The sequence below is a fragment of the Colletotrichum paranaense genome, assembly GCF_030867605.1.
Source record: "Colletotrichum paranaense strain IMI 384185 chromosome Unknown Scaffold_24.1, whole genome shotgun sequence".
In the NCBI taxonomy this organism is placed as follows: Eukaryota; Fungi; Ascomycota; class Sordariomycetes; order Glomerellales; family Glomerellaceae; genus Colletotrichum; species Colletotrichum paranaense.
Genome location: NW_026848982.1, coordinates 109,195 through 126,497, shown reverse-complemented (window position 1 = coordinate 126,497; position 17,303 = coordinate 109,195). Strand labels below are relative to the sequence as shown.

Here is a 17,303-nt window from a genome sequence, read left to right as displayed (position 1 = left end):
GACAACAAGTAGCCCTTCATTGAACAATTCGGAAGAGTTTTGGATCATGTTGATGACCGCGACTACTCGGTTTGATGTGACGCTGCGCTGTCGGTGAAAAAAACATGCTGGGTTTCTGTAGAAAATCATGGGAAGCAGCACAAGGGGAAAACATCGCGTAAATCACCCGTCATGTATTCTTCTCACTGGTTACGGAGCTTGTGTTTTATTGCATCTCAATAAGAAAGCTTATGGAGTGAACATGTAGTTCTGGAGGAGACAAATCAAAGGTCTCGGGGAGGCAGACAGGTAAATGTAGGCAGAAAACAATCTTGATCTGTTCCGCCCGCATCTTAGTGATCTCTCCCCCTCCAAAACCTTCCAGGCATCTTCAAAGAGACGCATAGTCCAAGGAAGGTCATCAACGACGTGTCTTCGAGATCTCGTACAGCTTGGTGTCCCTTGAACGTACGAATCATCCCCACCAGATTGTTTCTCGTATCTCCCTAGTGGCCTTTGAAAACAGTTATTGTTGATTCGTTTTCAGAGGAAGGAATTCTCTAGCCAGTGTAGCCAAATCATCGGAGGAAGTAAGAGTCGGATCCAGGGACAGCTCACCACTATCATCGCATCATTGATCACTCTCGACATCGCCTCTGTAAGGCTCTCCGTAGAGCCTAGCCCACCTTTGCTTTGCCTCCTCGTCCAAAGGCCGACCTTGGATGTGCCCGCCAAACAACATCAACCTATCCCAGTAGTCGAAGCACCGCGAGCTGAACATCAACTTCATGGTCAGCTCGAACACTGGCTCGGTGCCATCCCTCCCAATGTGAGTGACTAGCCAGGTAAACGTGGTTAAAACGTTGGCAAGCTCTCCATACACCGCTCGAATAGCGGCAATTGCGTCGTCAGAAGATCGGCCAACGTTGCCATCATCGCCTGTAGTCACGTCGACGCCCAATAATTCTGCGCAAGAGGCGATAAGTCGATCGGCGTGCACGTCGCCCGTCTTCTAAGCGGACGCCGCTTCGTTCCAAATCCTCATCGTCTCGTTGCGCGTCGGAAGTAGACAGTCTTCGAAGGCCTTTCGCACCTGAGCCTTTCCCAGATCTTCATCGTCGATGTTGATGCGAGCTTTGAGTTCTCGAGCACATTTGGCCACATGCTCTCCGTCAGCTAGATCTATATGGAGTAATTTGTGAAGAGTGCGACGATCGATCTTGGAGATGCGATCGGCATCGGCGGCGTCGTACTCAGCAATCAGCTTTTGAAGATTGATCCCGCCGGGTAATTTGCGTCTTCCGGCAGGCTGATTTTCTAACCCAGGCCACGTGAGATGGCCATCTAGGCCTAATGTGACGGACTTGTCGATGAGCCCTGCGTTCTGACCCTGTCGGATCTTTTTGATAAAGACTTTGTAGTAGTCCTTGGTGTCTTGGATACTCTTGTCAAGTGTGATGCATGGACCGGAGGGACTACCGACATTGCTGTCCTCGGCTTCGAGCTCATATGACACCTGCGTATCCCCATTGTCCGGGTCAGAATATGAGTCGAAAGTCACCGCCTCAGACCAGGGCGATCGAACCGACATCTTTGGCGCTGACCATATCTGATGATCGAGTTGATCCTGGTAGGGCTCCAGGGCCTTGAGGCAAATCTCTTCATCGGCCACAGGACGCCAAAGGTTGGGGTTGGACTGAATGTGCTTTGGAAGGAATAAACCATGCATCAGCGTATCCCTCGTCCTCCTGCCCATGTCAGGCCACTTTCCATTAGTGTACCCAGCGAAACCCAAAGTGTAGATGTCGGGCATCATTAGCAGGGCGGTAAGCTCTGGGGAGGGCGGTGCTCGAGTTCCATGGTTCAAAGGCATGGTAATTTCTGAACCTTCCCAAGAAGGGGGCACGATCTCTAGCCAGTCCTCCTCGTCAAGTGCCATCTCATCAATGTACTTGAAAACAACATCGGTATTGATGTCCTCGTCGTTGATCACGAAGGCGTCGAGCTTCTTATCGTTGCCGTAAAAGTAGTCCACGGCGCGGAAGATGTGGACGTAGGCCGAGAGCTTGAGTTCCTCGTGGATCCGAAAGTAGTGCGGCCCATACAATATCATCTGGGCAAGCGAAACCAAAGGAACAGGCTTCATGGGCTTCTTCGTCCCCTTCTCGGCTCCTAGATCAAGAGCGTGGTAGCAGTCATGATAAATGATGGCTAAGATCAAGGCAAGGATTGGAGACACAATATCTCGCTCGTACTTGGCAAGGAACGTGTCAATCTCACTCATGAGACCTTTTGGGATGCTTATTCCCTGCATCTTCGGCATCATCAGTCTAAAGTGCCTCCACTTGTCCTCTCTCGTGTCAGATATGGCGGCGTAATCGGGCATAGTTTCTGCAGAGGCCACGAGTAAAGGACATGTGTGGCCCGCGGCGAAGGCATCCTGCTGTTGTTTCTTGTATTCCGCTAACTCATTCTCTGGTACGACTCGGAACTTGCTCCCGTAGCCTTGTTCCCTCGACAAGTGCTTCAGAAAGAGTACCTGATTGGGGCGAAGCATATCGACGGGCGGGATGATGAGACACGGAAGCGTCATGCTCGAGCCTGTGCGCGCAGTGTATTCGTAGGTATTGTTTTTCAGCGAGCTCACAGCGACGCTGCGAGTGAATGCGGGCGTGAAGTCGGTCGCATTGATGCCGACGTAGTAAGAGTCAATCGTGAGCGGTTTGTCAATCGTGTACCGTCGATGACACCGTTTGAGTAGGGTAACGATGATGAAATTGCCAGGGTCGTTGAGGAAGACCACCTTTTCTGGATCATCTTGGGAAGAGGTGTAGCCATCGGTTGAGTTGTCTGGTGAGAATTCACGATCTTGAAGCTTGAAAAAAGTGCCGGCGAGTTGGATGGGTTTCGGCAGCCCATTGTCCTCTTCATTCTTGACGGCATCGGCTTCACCATTGTGCCGGTGGCGTGCGACAGCACCCTCCATGGTAGTGCTCTGGGGTCGAATGAATGGGCTTCCGTATGGTACCTGCCGAGAATTTGAGGACGCTCCGTCGGGAAGTCGGCGTGGCGGTCGAGGGAAGAGGTAGAGAACTTCGGGAAGCGACAGAAGAGGCAAATTTGAAGATGGGATGCCTATCATGTGGAAGAGGCAGCCGCGAGTGCGCAAGCTTTTGCGTGGGTTGAGTTTGACGCGATATTTGAGTGGGCTAAAGGAAAGAAAGCATATAGACTGCAATTGAAAGAAAGACCGCGGTCTCCTTTATATGAATACAAGGCAGGAAACGATGGAGAGTTGGCCGAGGGAAGGTACCTTGGGTACCTTCGGTATTCGAGATGATGAGGTCAGTGAAGGAAAGAACAATTCAGAAGGTAAAGTAAGATGTATGTACAAAGGAAAGACCTACGGGAGATTTGCTGCCTCGTAGTGGGAGTATTTAGCTTACCTTTTTCTGGAGTGTCTTTCGAAGCTAAGATCAATTTCTTTTGGCATGGCCATTCTCATGCTTCGGCACCGGAAGTTCTGCAGTAAGTCAAGGACCTAATGTGCTCAAGTTGAACAGAATCATGTCCAAGTACTCAATAACGAGAGGGAAAACGGGATGTGGGCGGCTTCAGATGTTTGAATATGCTCTCCACGAGATCTACCTACTTACCCAAGGCTGGCTTGGTTACCTACCTCAGATGGGATCAGCTTCAGCATCATCAACAATAAGCTCCTCCTCCTTCTCTTCGACCTTCACCTTCTCAGCCCCCAGCACACTCTCACCTTCATGCTCCGGCCCCTCTCCCTCCCGCCAAGCCTCAGGCCCAAGATACGTCCTCGGCCAAATATTCATCGCAGTCTTCAGCCCATCCCCAACAGGCAACCCAGCATGCACAACCCTCCCATCCCCTGTCCCATTCTCATGCAAATTCACCCAAAACACTGCATTCCCCCTCACAGGTTTGAACGCGATCCCACCATCATTGTGCTTCCTCCACATGGTCCCTTCATCATCCACCCTCCGATGCTGCGGCGTAACAGCCTCAATCTTGGGAAACCACGTCTCGCCACCCGTACACTCGTCCTCCAAAATCGCAAAGAAGCTCGCCACCCGGTTCCACTTCCTTCTTCGTCCTGTCCTAACATCAGGTTGGAAATCATCGTACCAGTCGTGGTGGACGTTGAATCTCTGGCCCTTTGTATACCGCACCAACTGGGGCGGTCCAATCTCGTCCCGCCCGGGCGCCATCATCGTGCCCAGGAACCCTTCCGCCCTGGCGAGCACGCATTGCACGGCGACATCGTCGGCAGGGAGACCAGCGGACCAGGAGGTTCTATCTGGCGTTCCTTGCGTTCTGCCATTCTTGACGACGTAGGAGGGTTTGAAGGCTGGTTCGCCTGCTTCCAGGAGGGATGCGATGTCTGCTTCGGAGAGGAAGTTGTGGATGTAGATTACCAAGGGATCGAGGGAGACGATTTGCGTGGTGTAGTTTTGGGATTGGCAGGCGTAGGGCTCTGATGTCCAGATTTCGGGTTCAGAAAAGGCATCATCTGTCGGTGGGGAGAGGATCCTGTTCAGTGATGTTTGGAGACGGGAGGGGATATTGTGTTGTTGGATGTACGGGAGGGAGATTGCTACGAGAGCCGTGTAGGCCGATAGCCCGAGAATCTTGGCGATTGCACTCATGATGTATCACCCATCCGAAGCGCTTCTACACGATTAAGTAACAATGGCGACGATGAAGAGACGTCATGGAGGGACAGAAGACGGGGAGTCTGGGGGGTGGCATCTTCATTTAAGACGGCATCTCAGACCCTGTCCAGGGTCCTACACCTATCTACCTGGCTACTCCGATCTGGTTCATCTACTTCGAATCTGTCCCCAATCCGAGGTTCCGAATGCTGCCTCAGATAGATCAAATGGAGCGTCGTCCTCCGACTGGGCGGAGAAACTCTTTCTTAACCCGGACCGCATCCCGTACCCCGCATTTTTGGGGTAGCTGTGCCTCACCGAGCCCCGCCGAACCCACTTGGGGCACAGCTTTCGGTGAGACATTGGTGAAGGTTGATGCCTTCTACAAAATCGTATATCAAACGCTTGACCACCTTCGTCTCAGGATTTTTATAGCAAACAAGCGACAAGTAAGAGAGTGCAATATTCATCACATAATCCACTGCGTCCATACTATCAAGTGGAATTCCACACAAAAAAAAAAAAAAAGAAAAAAAAAAACAAGAAAAAGAACGAGGGAAGGCGGAAAGGTACGAGGCGTGTGTCACAATGGCCCCCCTTTAGTCCCTGCGCAGCACCAAACTCGTCCTTCATCAAACGACAAACATGGTGACAGCAGACACACGGTCCGGACGAAAGGCATTGCTTTGTAGCTCCATACCTTAGTATACATATATGCAATGCTCCCAGACCCACAGGCAGCAAGTTGGTCTTCAAAATATTTCCCACAGTGGTATCCACGGCTTCCTATATACCAGGACAATACGCGTACAGCAGGACCGGGCATAGCAGTCTGCAAAGAAATCAAACAACTTCCTATTCGCCTTTTTGCACAATCGCATCTACTCCGCCCCAGTGTTGTACGAGAATCAGGGGGTATGGCGAATGGTTCCAGGAAATGCCAAAAGCTCCATCGCAAAAAGATCCCTAAACCATGGTAGCAAACGCCACGCAAGAAATGCACCGTTGAATTCGCTCCCTGTCGCTCTAGATCTGGCTGTGTCGCGCACGCTTGCGAGCGCTTCCTTGAGATGATGATGGGTGCAGCTTGTCGTTCTTCTCCCTCTTGAGCTTGTCGTCGAGGACACGGGCTATTGGTAGTTAGCATAGTCATTATTTTCACCGTATTCAAGCGCCGCCACATACTAAGCACGTCGTATCCGAACTGGGGGTACTCCAAGCATAGAGAGCGGAACTCGTCCTCGGCCTCGGAGCGGAGGGTATGCGAGCGCATGGCCCAGAATTGTGCGACGGGAGCGCGGATGGTGGTGTCGTCCTTGCCAGTGTAGGCGTAGACGTAGCGGGCGTAGGCGATCTCGCCCTTGGCCGTCGAGTTGACGCAGTGGATCTTGGAGCTGGCGAGCGAGCGGAGACTTGGGACACCGAACTTCTCAGCCAGGGTGTAAACGCGCGCGTGCTTCAGCAGCTGCGTGCCGTCTACATCGACTTCGGGAGTCGAGGGGTCTTGCTCGAGTGTGCGCGAACCGGCTACCTTGCGGGGGAAGTACTCTCCTGTGTAGAGGAACTCGAGGAAGCATCCGACCGAGTCGAGGTCTTCACCAACGAGCTCGACTTGGCGCGGCTGTTGCGCATTGAGTCAGTAACGTCGGGGAAATGCAGAATGCGCCGGGTGAATGCCGCAACGTGGGAGGACCACTTACGCTACCATCGTCGCTGAACTGGGCGCAGGCCTCCTTGAAGAAGGGGCTTTGCACCAGAAGCGCCTGATGAGCTGTAACAATTGCTTCCGACTCGCCCTGCCCGACCAAGAGAGTGACGACGGGGCTGGACAGGTAGCTGACGAAAGTGGTGCGCGGCTCGACGGGGTCGCTCTCGCCGCCCTCGGCAAAGGGGAGTTCCTCAGCGTTGGCATCGCCCTCCTCGGCCATCTCGACGTCGGCGCCAGGATTGGCAGGGGCGTCCTCAACAGTCTCGACGTCGTTATTGAATTCTTCGGCCATTGTAACCGGTTCGGTCGCGAGTGTGCCTGGTTTTACTTGAGAGAGTGATTCGATCAGACTGCGTCGGGCAGCATGGTTTGTCGCGATAGCAATCGGTCAATTGATCGCGTAGACGTTTGGAACAGATCGGGCGCGTAAAGACAGGCGTAAAAGAACGTGGCGGGCGTCAATGTCTAGATTGAATTGAGATTGAATCAACGACAAGCGGGAGTTGGGAAGAGAAAGTCTGTCCAGGTTCCAGATTGGGGGGGGGGGCACGGGCGAGGCGGCGGAGCTCTGAGCTTCAAGGTAAGGGGAGGTAGGGAACCAAGCTGGCTGCAGCTGCCTCCGCCATGCGCACGGTACCCGTTAGAAGCGGGTCTGAGGGGTTCCGTTCCTTTTCCACAGGCAACATGCGACTCTGGGCAGGCACACCCCATCCAACTTGCAGACTTTCTCCAGTGAGTGTTCCTGCCAAGCGTAACGCGACGCGATACCTTAATAAGGTACAGGTACCCAAGTAATCGATAAGCTTTAATTTGATCGCTATTTATCGATGAGCCACTTTTCGCACGCGATCCCTTGTAGGTAGGTAAGGTAGGTAATTGGGTTGAGGCACATGTCATCGCATCTTAGATCCCTACCTCTATCCAGGAAGAAACAGCAGTTGAGACGAAAGTCAATGTTCATATTGTCGCGTGGCGGCATTCGCATTCAGAGAACAGTAAACTTGTCAACAAAGTCGATTGCCAAGGGATTGTTAAAGATTACACCAGCACCCACCACCATCGTCGTCTTCAACTCAAGCAAAAGGAGCCTCAAAAGTTATATTCAACACCAAGGAGATAGCCCCGCTCCATTAAGAGTGTACTTTGTACCATGAAGCGAATCGGTATCAGACGTAACATACCCAGAAGTACACCGTTGCAATGCAATGTGATGATGCGCTCTTGCTCCTTCAAATGCCACAACCATGCTGCAAACACAGTGACCTATCCCATTGCCCTCAGGTCTTCTCATTATGCCCTCCTCATTTCCATTGGTTTTCCTGTCCGGAGTGCGCCGACTCTCTAGGCCTCCTGTTCAACGACAAATTCGGTATACTGGGATGTATGAGCCTCAATGGCTGCTCCTGCTTCAGAACCTCCCAGTGCTTCTTCAACGTATCTTCTCTGACCACCAGCTCAAAGTTCGCCAGGAAGCAAAAACTAATCTCCAAGCGCGCCAACTCGACGTCGCTAACGCCTCCAACTTTGGCAATCTTGCTGTGCGGGTAGCTGAGGTCTTCCAACGCCTTCATTGCCACCCGAAGTCCCGCTAGAACCAATCGATGCGCATTCCGCCGCGTCACAGGTATCGCTCGTTCGTCAACGGCTAAGCGGTGGATATACAGGCTAGTAGCAAGGTACACAGCAGTGCTCATCGGGCACCATTGGTGGATTCGCGCTAGATATTCGTCGATACCAATGGGCGGCGGTTTCTTAGAGTAGAACTTGCGCGTGATTGCACTATGCTGAAGATTAATCGGCTGCGAGTTCTCCCCAATTATTATGTGTGGTTCGGGTGCTTTCGGTGGCGGTGGTGGTGTCGGCGATTGTGTCTGCCGCAGATGGACACCGTCTATTAATTGTGGTGTCGAGCTACTCGAGCCGCTCATCTGGGACATCATCGGTGGTCGACGAGGCGAAGACGCTGAAGCTGCGGCTGCAGCCTCAGCCTCCTTGCGCATGCGAGCCAGGTTCTTTTGTGAGCTTGTGCGAATGAGCTCCTTCTCTGCCGCCATTCCTCGCATATTGGGTAGTGTCGGGCTTGTAGGAGGTGGTGTTGGAGGAATATCGCCTGTTATCTTCACGAGAGCCTCGATTCCACCACTCAAGAGCTTCATCGCCGCCCTAGGCGATAACTTGAAGACATCGGTGTTTTCGGGGACATTCGGGGGGCTATCGCAGTCGGCAACGCTCAGTCGCGGATCGGACGAAGGGTTCGGCGGCGGCGGAAGGTCGGGGACGGCGCTCGCGTTCGAGTCTGTCTGCTCCAGAGGCAGGCCGTCCTCACCAGGCTTCGGAGTCATCCCTGCGGTGCTTTGGTGTTGGTCCTGGGGGACACACCGGGGATGGTTATAAGGCGACAATGACGTCGGGTTAGGGTACGAGAGTAGTGTCTCGGTGTGTTCGGCGTGGGCAACAGCGAGCATCTGACGCTTCGAGAAAACAAATAATCATAAGCAAAAGCCCCGACGGGAGCCGTGTGATGTGTGTACCGTTGAGCTATTTCACACAACTTTCATGGCCCAAACTACTATCTTTGCACAGTTGCAGTTCCCTCGGCCAGATTCGGCTTGCGGGGGTCGGAATGTATCGCGGGGAGGCTCTTTCGCAGGTGGCCCCCAAATGGTCTGGCCCGAATGGCGTAGTTTCGAGCCGTTCTAAGACAAGCTAACAGACTTGGTCCTTGAAACAAAAGAAGGAACTTGGCGTGAAATCGTGGTTCGACTACTAGGATGGAATTATCGTCGTTCGGCCGCGAAATATGAAAGGGCGAGCAGAGGGGCAAGCTGATGATCGGCGCAAGGCGATATTTCACCAAGGGTGTCTCTTGGTGGTCAAGAGGGGCTCGAAAAGGTCGGTCAATATTAATGCGGTGCGGCTGCACGTCTCGTTTGGGGGGTTAAAGCAAAGCAAGTGGTTCGGTTGGCAATGTCTCGCTCGGAGCAATATCGTTGGTGGTGGTATCGGTGGTTCGTGGTGGTGGTCTGGACCGACAAGGTTGAATTACTGGTAAAGGTGCTTGTGACAGAGCACAATCTTTTTGCTGATCTCGAAGCTAGTGCGGGGAACTGCAGGCATGCGGTAGGCGAAGAGAGCCCAAAAGACACGGCATCCCCGTTGCGGTGGAGGGATCGGCGATCGTCTGAAGTCGAGGACCCTACAAAGTGCTGTATTAATGGCCAAACACACTGCAACTGCAGGTAGGTGGCAGACCAAACAACGATGAAGGCGAAGAGGACGGCTTGGAGCTGCAGGCGAAGCGATGCGCTGAGAACAAATTGGGTGCCACCTGCAAGAAAAGCAAAAGGCTGGGCAGGCCGCAGAACAGCAGACTATGGGTGGCGTTTGCCTGATGGGATTTGGAGCTGGTGCGATGCAGCGGACGTCGCCGGTGCAAAGTGTACAAGCAGGGAAGCGTAGGTAGTGCCGCACAGGGGATGGAAAGTCGTATTATTCTCTGCGGAGGCGACCTGACTGGGAACGCGCTTCAACAAGCCGTGCAGTTTGTGTACTCGAGCAGATAGCGGGGGACAGACGGGCTGAATAGACCGACGGAAGAAATGTTGTAGTAGTTTGGCGGGCAAAAAATTGCGGTATCAGTGGATGACCACCTGATGAGTCGACAAGTACTCCAAGCTGGTGGTGGCTGGCTGACTTGTTGTTGGGGCGAGAGAGGAGATATGCAGGAACCACGACAGGAGGTGAGCCGAGGTGGCGAAGAGGATGGCCAAATAGTAAGAAGAATGGGATGATAACGGAAGGGCTAGTGCGCTGCCTTAGCCAGATGGGCACCTATCGAATGTGTATTGATGAATTTGCTGATCCTAGATCGTCGTGGACGTCCCCGGTTATGTGTCGATCGTGGTCTGCGTCTGCATCTGCATGTAATGTTGTCGAGTGCGCCGGGTCGGGATGGGAGTCCGGGACATTTTAATGAGCGGTTGAAATTTTGGAGAAATTTCACTGTTCGGAAGGAGGCCGGGATTTTGGGAAGGCGGACGTGGAGGTGGAGGTGGAGAGGCAGGCACGCAGGTTCCACAGGCCGAGGATGGAACTGTGTGAAAGTACATATGTACATACTCCGTAGAGGCAGTCCCTTCCTTGTTGCCCGCTTGCCCGTATTGCCTTTTCCCCATCCTTGTTCTTGCCATCCTTGGTGCCTTCCTCGAGTTTTCTGTTTTCCTTCCTATTTTAAAGTGAAGCTTACACCTTCCCTCCAGCTCCTCTACCTAAGGTATGTCCCGGTAGGTAAGGTAGGTTGGTATGGTACCTCAAGGCAGGTATTTACGTACACAGTCATCCATCCATACCTTACATGGATCTCAAGAAGGATCACAGAAATAACGCCTGCTGACTTGGAATTGACACATTTTGCTCGCACACTCTTACACACACGAACAACATGGCAGCCGCGCCCTCGAATTTGGGTTTACATCGCCTCGCATCGGGCAGAACGGCTGCAGAGATAGCTCGGCTCCCGCGGTGACGGTTCAAATTCTCGTGTAATAAGTGAGGGGCTCCCTGGCGACGGGACATGACTAAGATGCGATTAGGTGCCCGTTAAGGCCCGATAGCAGATGGGATGCCCTGATATCAACGGAATTTCATTCACCCAAGCACAATGCCTGCGGCTACCTTACATTGCGGAATTCGATAGGTTGGAGACACGCATAAGGCACCTGTATGGTGTTGTCTTGCAGGTGGTATCCGCTCGCCCTTTCCTGCCTTGCCCTGCACTGGTCCCTTCCTCGTTCACAGTCCTGTCGCAAACCTGGAGTGTGTGCTTCCTCCAAATCCCCTCAGCGGGCACCTTCCATCCATGTGGTGTAGTGATGAATTTGAGCAGGGGTTCGACAGAGCTAAGAGCAGCACAGACATTGGCCTGGCCGGTGCTGTGCCCCCACCCCTCACCCCCCCCCCCCGGTTTTATTTTGGAGGCAGGCGCCGATGGTGGCCCAAAGTGGAGTTTTAGGGGTCCCTTTTTTGCTTGTCAAATGACCAGATTTGATGCACGAGCCCCCGGATAATTGAGGCAGGCATCACTGCAGGCTCTCGAAAGCTGACGGAACGCTCTTCCAGATCTTTTAGGCTTTCTTTCCACACCGAGCTTGACTGGCTGGCTGGTGGAGCTTTTCAATAATGTGTCTTGAATTGCCATTGATTTTTTTTCTGCATCTTCCCACGCCGCTGCAGATTCGATGTGACGGCAAACTGACGATAATGCTACGAACATCCAATGTGTCCCTGTCCAAACGACCCATCGGTGGCAAACACATCGAAATCTCGGCTACACACCACACCACTTCCTTCTCCCGACTCAGTCGACTAACATGGCATCGAATACTTACCTATCCCCAGGCTTGTGCCGCAAAACCCACCCATCCATCCCCTGATTATCATCCATGGCCAGTACATCACACACCACGCAGACTAGCCATGATTCTGGCCGGCTTCTCGGGGAGATCTACCCGCTGGGTTAGGGGAAGTCTAGGTCTAGGTCTCGCTGCTACTTGGGCTCCTTTGGCCTCATTCACCGTTGCCCGCAGCCTATTGCAGCGATGATAACGAACAGCTCTCATATTCAACGATACCATCTCAACAGGACCCTCCGTCTGTGTGGCTACTAATGTCGGAAGCTACCCAGCGAACATGATCCCATCGCGAAGCAAGGTGACAAGTCGCGGTCGTCGATGGATTTCTTGCAGCATCTCTAGAGTTTTACTTACACCTAAGGGTCACCCATGCTCGCCCGACGAAGTTCCGAGCGCTATCGTATCCCAATCAAACTTCAAATGTCCGGTCACTCTCTATTCTGCCGTGTGAGCCCCGCGACGATCCATCTACGTCTGCGAAAACAAGCGTTAAATCTACCAGGTCATGCTCTATCAGCCTGGTGAAGATACCTCAAGCCATTCGCTTATACCGGTCTTCTACCTTCACCGTTCCGATTTACTTCGTCAACGCTATATCTATGAACCCAGGGCCACTTTGATATCCAAAACAGCGGGCTGACCGCCTTGCACCGTCTCAATAGCCTTCTTCAGCACACCATCAAGATCCGCCGCGTTGTCTACACGAGCAGCAAACAAGTCTCCACCCGCGGCCGCCTTGGCGATGCCGGCATAATCGGGTGCCGGGTCGAATGAGATGTTGATCTCTTCGTTGGTCGCCCTGGAACCTTCACCATCAGGGTGCACCAAAAGAAGTGACCGCCTGGGGGCGTTCCATCCTATCGTCACATCAGCTTTCGTTTCAAACTCACCAGAAGGATTCGTTAACCACTTACCCTTGTTATTCAGAATAATCGTCAGAATAGGGATATTGTATCGCTTGGCGATCCAGTATACGCTACCTGGCACAGAGAAGAGGAATGTGCCGTCGCCAACAATTTGCACAACAAACTTGCCCTTGTTGTTGCCACCGTTCTCAAAGTCGGTTGCCAGCTTGATACCGAGAGCGCCACCGCCAGACCATCCAAGGCCACCGCCACCGCAGTTGATCCAAGATCCGGGCAGTGTGGGCTGAAGATTGTCGTGGACGAAAATTGTGTTTGTCACAGCCTCAATGGCCCAGATGGTGTCCTCTGGACACAGCTTCTTCAGTGACCGGGTAAGGTGGCCAGTGCCGAACTCGCCATCCGCCTTGGGCTGCGCCTTTTCCTCGATCTTGGCAAGAAGTTGCTTGTGAGACTCCTTGACCTTTGCCTCGCGCTCCTTGGCTTCCGCAGACTCAAGTTGAGCAGCATACTGCCCCTTTAAGTGTGCAGTAATCTGTTCAATTGACACCAGGCTGCTCGCTCGGTATCTCGACTGGGCGGCGATGTAGAAGACGGGCATCTGCTGCTTGAGCGGGTCAACATCAATATGGAAAATCTTGGCGTCCTTCTTGGGGTGGCACAGAGTGTTGATCCACGGGACGTCGCAGTCAAGAACGACAATGACATCAGCAGTGTTTACCGCGTTCTCAATACCAAATCGAAGTCCCAACCAGCCAGGGTGGTCTGCGGGGAAGCACATGTCGCTACCACCCGTGTCAACAACGCGCAGGCCCTTGACGGTGTTTGCGAGTTCAACGAGAGCGTCAGGGAACTGGTGGTCTCTGCCGCCAAATCCAGTGACGATGAGGGGCTCTTTTGCACCGGCCAATGCCTCGGCAATCTTGTTGACGGCGTTCTTGGGAAGACCTCCGAGCTCAACGGGGTGCCAGTCCTCTTGACGAATGCTGTACGGTTCGACCTCAGCCTCCATCACCTCTCTAGCACCGCAAAGATATACGGGCCCTTGAGGGTCTGACTTGGAGAACTGAAGGGCGCGATTGACCATCTGCTTGACATTGGTTGCTGTCTTGAGCTCGCCAGAGTACCGGCAGTATTGCGAAACGATTTGCTTTTGATCAGGGACATCCTGAATCCAGTGGATGTACTCTGTTCTGCTGCCTCTCATCTCGCCTTCGATAGTGAAGGGAGACAGCCCGGCAAACACCAAAACGGGCGCGCGGCCGCATGACGAGTTGTGAACAGCAGCGCCGAGACCTTGCGTTCCTACGTCGACGTGGACAATAACACATTGCGGCTTTCCAGTCAGGCGAGCGTAGCCGTCGGCCATGGACATGGCGACCATCTAGATACCTCATTAGCACATGCCCAAGTGGACGCACGCGGAAGAGACGGAGTTTCATTACTTCATTGGGACATGTGATGATTCTGGGGAAGTTCCCCTTTCGCTCCCTCTGACCCTTGACCATGGCTTCGATAATGCTGGGGTGGTCAGAACCCAGGTTCACGAAGCAGTGGGTGACGCCGGCATCCCATAGCGCCTCAAAGAAGGCGAAAGACGCGGTATACATCTCGGTTGATTTCGAAGAAAGGTTCCTGGCCTGTTGGATGGTGGCCTTGAACTCATCCTCGACGAGAGGCCGAGAGCTGGTAGGCTTTATACCAGCACCCGCATGGGAGGATGATGGTGATGTTGATCCCCCACTTCGATGCAGTGGGGCAGCGGATGAGAAACCGGCAAGTTGACGAGCAGGGCCGCCGACAACGGCTATGCTGGGCGCCAATGTCTGGTTGAAGCGGACTAATTTCCCTGGACGCCCACCTGCAGGGCCGAAGCTGCGCAAGCAACGTGCCATTGGCACCGGCAATTGTCTGAAAGGCATGGTGAAGAACGGCAATAACGGGCCAACTAGCCAGCCAGCAGTGTGTATTGGAGGGGGGCGGCGTAGGTATCAACAAGTGAGGTGGATGTGTAGGTGTGTGTGTGATTGACTACTTCACAGTGTTATCAAACAACTCTGAGGGAGGGGAAGAGTCTCGCTTGACAACTGCGTCAGTACTGAACAGTCTAGTACCTGGGAGTCGTCGAGCTTGTGTGGCACACTTCAAGCAAGCTGGGGATGAACGACTCGACCGATCACCGGTGTATGGGATACGGGGTTTGACCGATGACGCGCCGCGGCGGAGAAGTTGCACAATTCTGGAGACTTTGTATAGACTTCGTCCTCTGAGCTGAAGCCTGATGGGGGTAGTTTGACTGAAGTCAGTCGGGACTGGGCCTCCCGTGACGGGCGACATAGACGAGTTTATACGCCCGGAACTGGGATCGTTCCACAGACCGACCGCCGGCCCAAGCTTGTTCCCCAGAAAAGGGAGCATCACGCCCTTGCGGCCCCCTTGGGCTAACCCCGCAATCGGCCCAGGGCCCGGTTTCATAGGGCGCTTGTTGTCGGCTCACTGCAGGGTAGGCGACACAGCTCCATAGCCGCTCACCCTCATCGTGTTTAGTCCCGAGAGAAGGGAGCACAAGGCGCCGTGGAGGGAGGGACATGTACAAGGGTTGAGGAGGAGGAGCGAGAGGTTGATAAGAGGAGACAGCCGTTGAGATGACATGGCAGCATGCAAGCTTCATCCCTGAGTGAAGCCGTTCGTGAGGTGAGCTGAATGATACGGCATGTACATAGGCACATCTCTTATCAAGATGGGATCTCAAAGCCAAATGTCCCAACTTCCCTACTTGGGGACTTATGTGTCAAACACCGCTCTGGGCCGAGGATTACCGCGACCAAGCCCCAACGAAACAAGACGTTTTGAGGTAAACCATGGGCTAAGAATCCCGATTCTCAAGTCCCCGTCTCATAGCACAGGAGTTCCCCGCAGCAGAGCGCGCGTCCGGGCGTTCCCTGCAGCACCCAGCTGATGCGTCGAGCTTGTGCGGGGTGCAGGCGGTGTTATCTGGTGGCTTTTACTATTAGCTAAGAGGATCCGCTCGGCCTTTGAGCTTCGATGCAGAGAAGCCCGAATCTAAAGCAATGGAAAGGCGGGTACGAGGCATAGCTCAATTGATGTTGTAGCTAATTAATCTTGTAGCTGGCAATACTATTTAGTGTTATTTTCATCTTCAAGTGTCATCCCATGACTAAGTCACGTTGCTCTGCACGTCCCATGTACAACCACATTCATCCATCTTGCCTCAATGCATCCGGCCAGATCCATCCAAGCACAGAACCAACGCCAAAAGCAACAAGGCACGTCAAGATCATCGTCGCCATGAGGCCCGCATAGCTCGTCTTCTTCGGCACTGCCACCGGCGGTTTCGCCGTCCTCCTCCCCGCCGAAGCCTGTCTCGTTGCAGTCGGCCTCGCCGTCAAGAGACTCTCCCACGAATACACCGTCGGCGCCGTCGGCGTGCCGTACAACGTCGTCTCCTGCTTATCCATCGTCTGATACCCGTACCCTGTAGTACTAGGCACCGCGCTCGGCGTGCTCGTCGTCACGGCCGTCGATTCGCCCGACCAATCGTGCCCGTCGAACGCTTTATACCACGACCACTGCGAGTCGGGGTCGTTCCAGTCCGCGAGGATACCGGGGCACTCATTGAGGCAGTTGAAGAGTCCCGCGCCCGTGCCTTGCTTCTTGTTGCCGTGCTCGTCTGCGAATTTGAGGCCGCAGGTGCGGAAGCAGCCGTACGAGGAGCAGGGGAGGGAGTACCACGGTTTCAGCCAGCCGCCGTAGGATTCCCATGCCGTCCAGTCTTTGATGTCTGTGTTTGTGAGGGTGAAGTCTGGGGAGGATTCGACGCCGTAGTAGTTTGTCTGGATTTTGGAGCCGTTGAAGGCCATGGCTGTTATTTTGTAGGACTCGGAGGGGCCGAGGTCTTTGGGGATTGTGATTTTGGGTTTGGTCGTGCCCATTGGGATGAAGTCGCTTAGGTAGCCTGCCAGTCGACCCCTTGTCAGTGATGCACTTTATCGGTACTGCGCAAGGCGCAAGGATACCGAGGTAGGAAGAAAGGCCCTCTTACAGGTGTACATCCATTCCTCGGTGTACAGGAATAGCTGGTAGTGCTCGTACAGCATGTCATGGCCGCAGCCGACGTCCTCGTCTACTGGATTGCGGCATACCGCCACGATCTCGTCAAAGACTGGCCCGGGGAGGGTCTCGTAGACGAACGGTTGTTTCCAGTAGTCGAAACCAATTTCGATTTCCGTCTCGACACCAGCTTTGATCTCGGAGGGAACGGTGACGTTCAAGGCGTGCGCTGTTGAGAGGAGCGTCATGAGGAACGCGAGGAGGGTGTCGGGAAGGGCCATGGCTGCGGTGGTGGCGATAAGCTATCGTGATCGCGATCGTGGAGGTCGAGTGTGAAAGCCGGTAGTCTCTCACGTGTAACAGGCGTTGAGCGAGTGGACGAGAGGCGAGCGCTCCCTTGGTGCTGGCGACGGCAGCGAGTGCAAGTGTGGATGATTGAGGAAAGAGGCCATCGCGAAGAAAAATTCTGTGACGGCTGATCGTGTTGATGCGAAGGATCGGGATGCTAGACAGGGGCCGATGGGATTTCCTTAGCTCCTTCCTGCTTGGTCTGCGCTAAAAAATAAGCCTAAGTACTTTGGTCCCTGGTGGG

General features: G+C 53.7%; 8 protein-coding genes across 8 annotated transcripts; all 8 read right to left on the bottom strand.

Annotated features, from left to right (window-relative positions):
- Nucleotides 1–610: 610 nt before the first annotated feature.
- CPAR01_16284 (uncharacterized protein) lies at nucleotides 611–979 on the bottom strand (the record flags this gene model as incomplete). The annotated part of the gene is made up of 1 exon (XM_060500529.1): nucleotides 611–979. A coding segment is annotated over one exon (369 nt), but the record flags the coding sequence as incomplete, so codon positions are not given.
- Nucleotides 980–991: 12 nt separating this feature from the next.
- Nucleotides 992–4,652, bottom strand: CPAR01_16283 (uncharacterized protein; the record flags this gene model as incomplete). The annotated part of the gene is made up of 3 exons (XM_060500528.1): nucleotides 992–3,188; nucleotides 3,426–3,520; nucleotides 3,924–4,652. 3 exons carry the CDS (start codon nucleotides 4,650–4,652, stop codon nucleotides 992–994), a joined length of 3,021 nt encoding a protein of 1,006 aa, XP_060340709.1.
- Nucleotides 4,653–5,684: 1,032 nt separating this feature from the next.
- CPAR01_16282 (uncharacterized protein) lies at nucleotides 5,685–6,658 on the bottom strand (the record flags this gene model as incomplete). The annotated part of the gene is made up of 3 exons (XM_060500527.1): nucleotides 5,685–5,788; nucleotides 5,844–6,279; nucleotides 6,359–6,658. The coding sequence occupies 3 exons, from the start codon at nucleotides 6,656–6,658 to the stop codon at nucleotides 5,685–5,687; spliced, it is 840 nt and encodes a 279-aa protein (XP_060340708.1).
- Nucleotides 6,659–7,667: 1,009 nt separating this feature from the next.
- CPAR01_16281 (cyclin) lies at nucleotides 7,668–8,831 on the bottom strand (the record flags this gene model as incomplete). The annotated part of the gene is made up of 1 exon (XM_060500526.1): nucleotides 7,668–8,831. The coding sequence occupies one exon, from the start codon at nucleotides 8,829–8,831 to the stop codon at nucleotides 7,668–7,670; it is 1,164 nt and encodes a 387-aa protein (XP_060340707.1).
- Nucleotides 8,832–9,269: 438 nt separating this feature from the next.
- CPAR01_16280 (uncharacterized protein) lies at nucleotides 9,270–10,197 on the bottom strand (the record flags this gene model as incomplete). The annotated part of the gene is made up of 2 exons (XM_060500525.1): nucleotides 9,270–9,737; nucleotides 10,036–10,197. Coding segments are annotated over 2 exons (630 nt in total), but the record flags the coding sequence as incomplete, so codon positions are not given.
- A 960-nt stretch (nucleotides 10,198–11,157) lies between these two features.
- CPAR01_16279 (uncharacterized protein) lies at nucleotides 11,158–11,283 on the bottom strand (the record flags this gene model as incomplete). Its single annotated transcript, XM_060500524.1, has 1 exon — nucleotides 11,158–11,283. One exon carries the CDS (start codon nucleotides 11,281–11,283, stop codon nucleotides 11,158–11,160), a length of 126 nt encoding a protein of 41 aa, XP_060340705.1.
- A 1,091-nt stretch (nucleotides 11,284–12,374) lies between these two features.
- On the bottom strand, nucleotides 12,375–14,562 carry CPAR01_16278 (thiamine pyrophosphate enzyme; the record flags this gene model as incomplete). The annotated part of the gene is made up of 2 exons (XM_060500523.1): nucleotides 12,375–14,024; nucleotides 14,086–14,562. 2 exons carry the CDS (start codon nucleotides 14,560–14,562, stop codon nucleotides 12,375–12,377), a joined length of 2,127 nt encoding a protein of 708 aa, XP_060340704.1.
- A 1,296-nt stretch (nucleotides 14,563–15,858) lies between these two features.
- On the bottom strand, nucleotides 15,859–16,992 carry CPAR01_16277 (uncharacterized protein; the record flags this gene model as incomplete). The annotated part of the gene is made up of 2 exons (XM_060500522.1): nucleotides 15,859–16,616; nucleotides 16,704–16,992. 2 exons carry the CDS (start codon nucleotides 16,990–16,992, stop codon nucleotides 15,859–15,861), a joined length of 1,047 nt encoding a protein of 348 aa, XP_060340703.1.
- Between the last annotated feature and the right edge of the window lie 311 nt (nucleotides 16,993–17,303).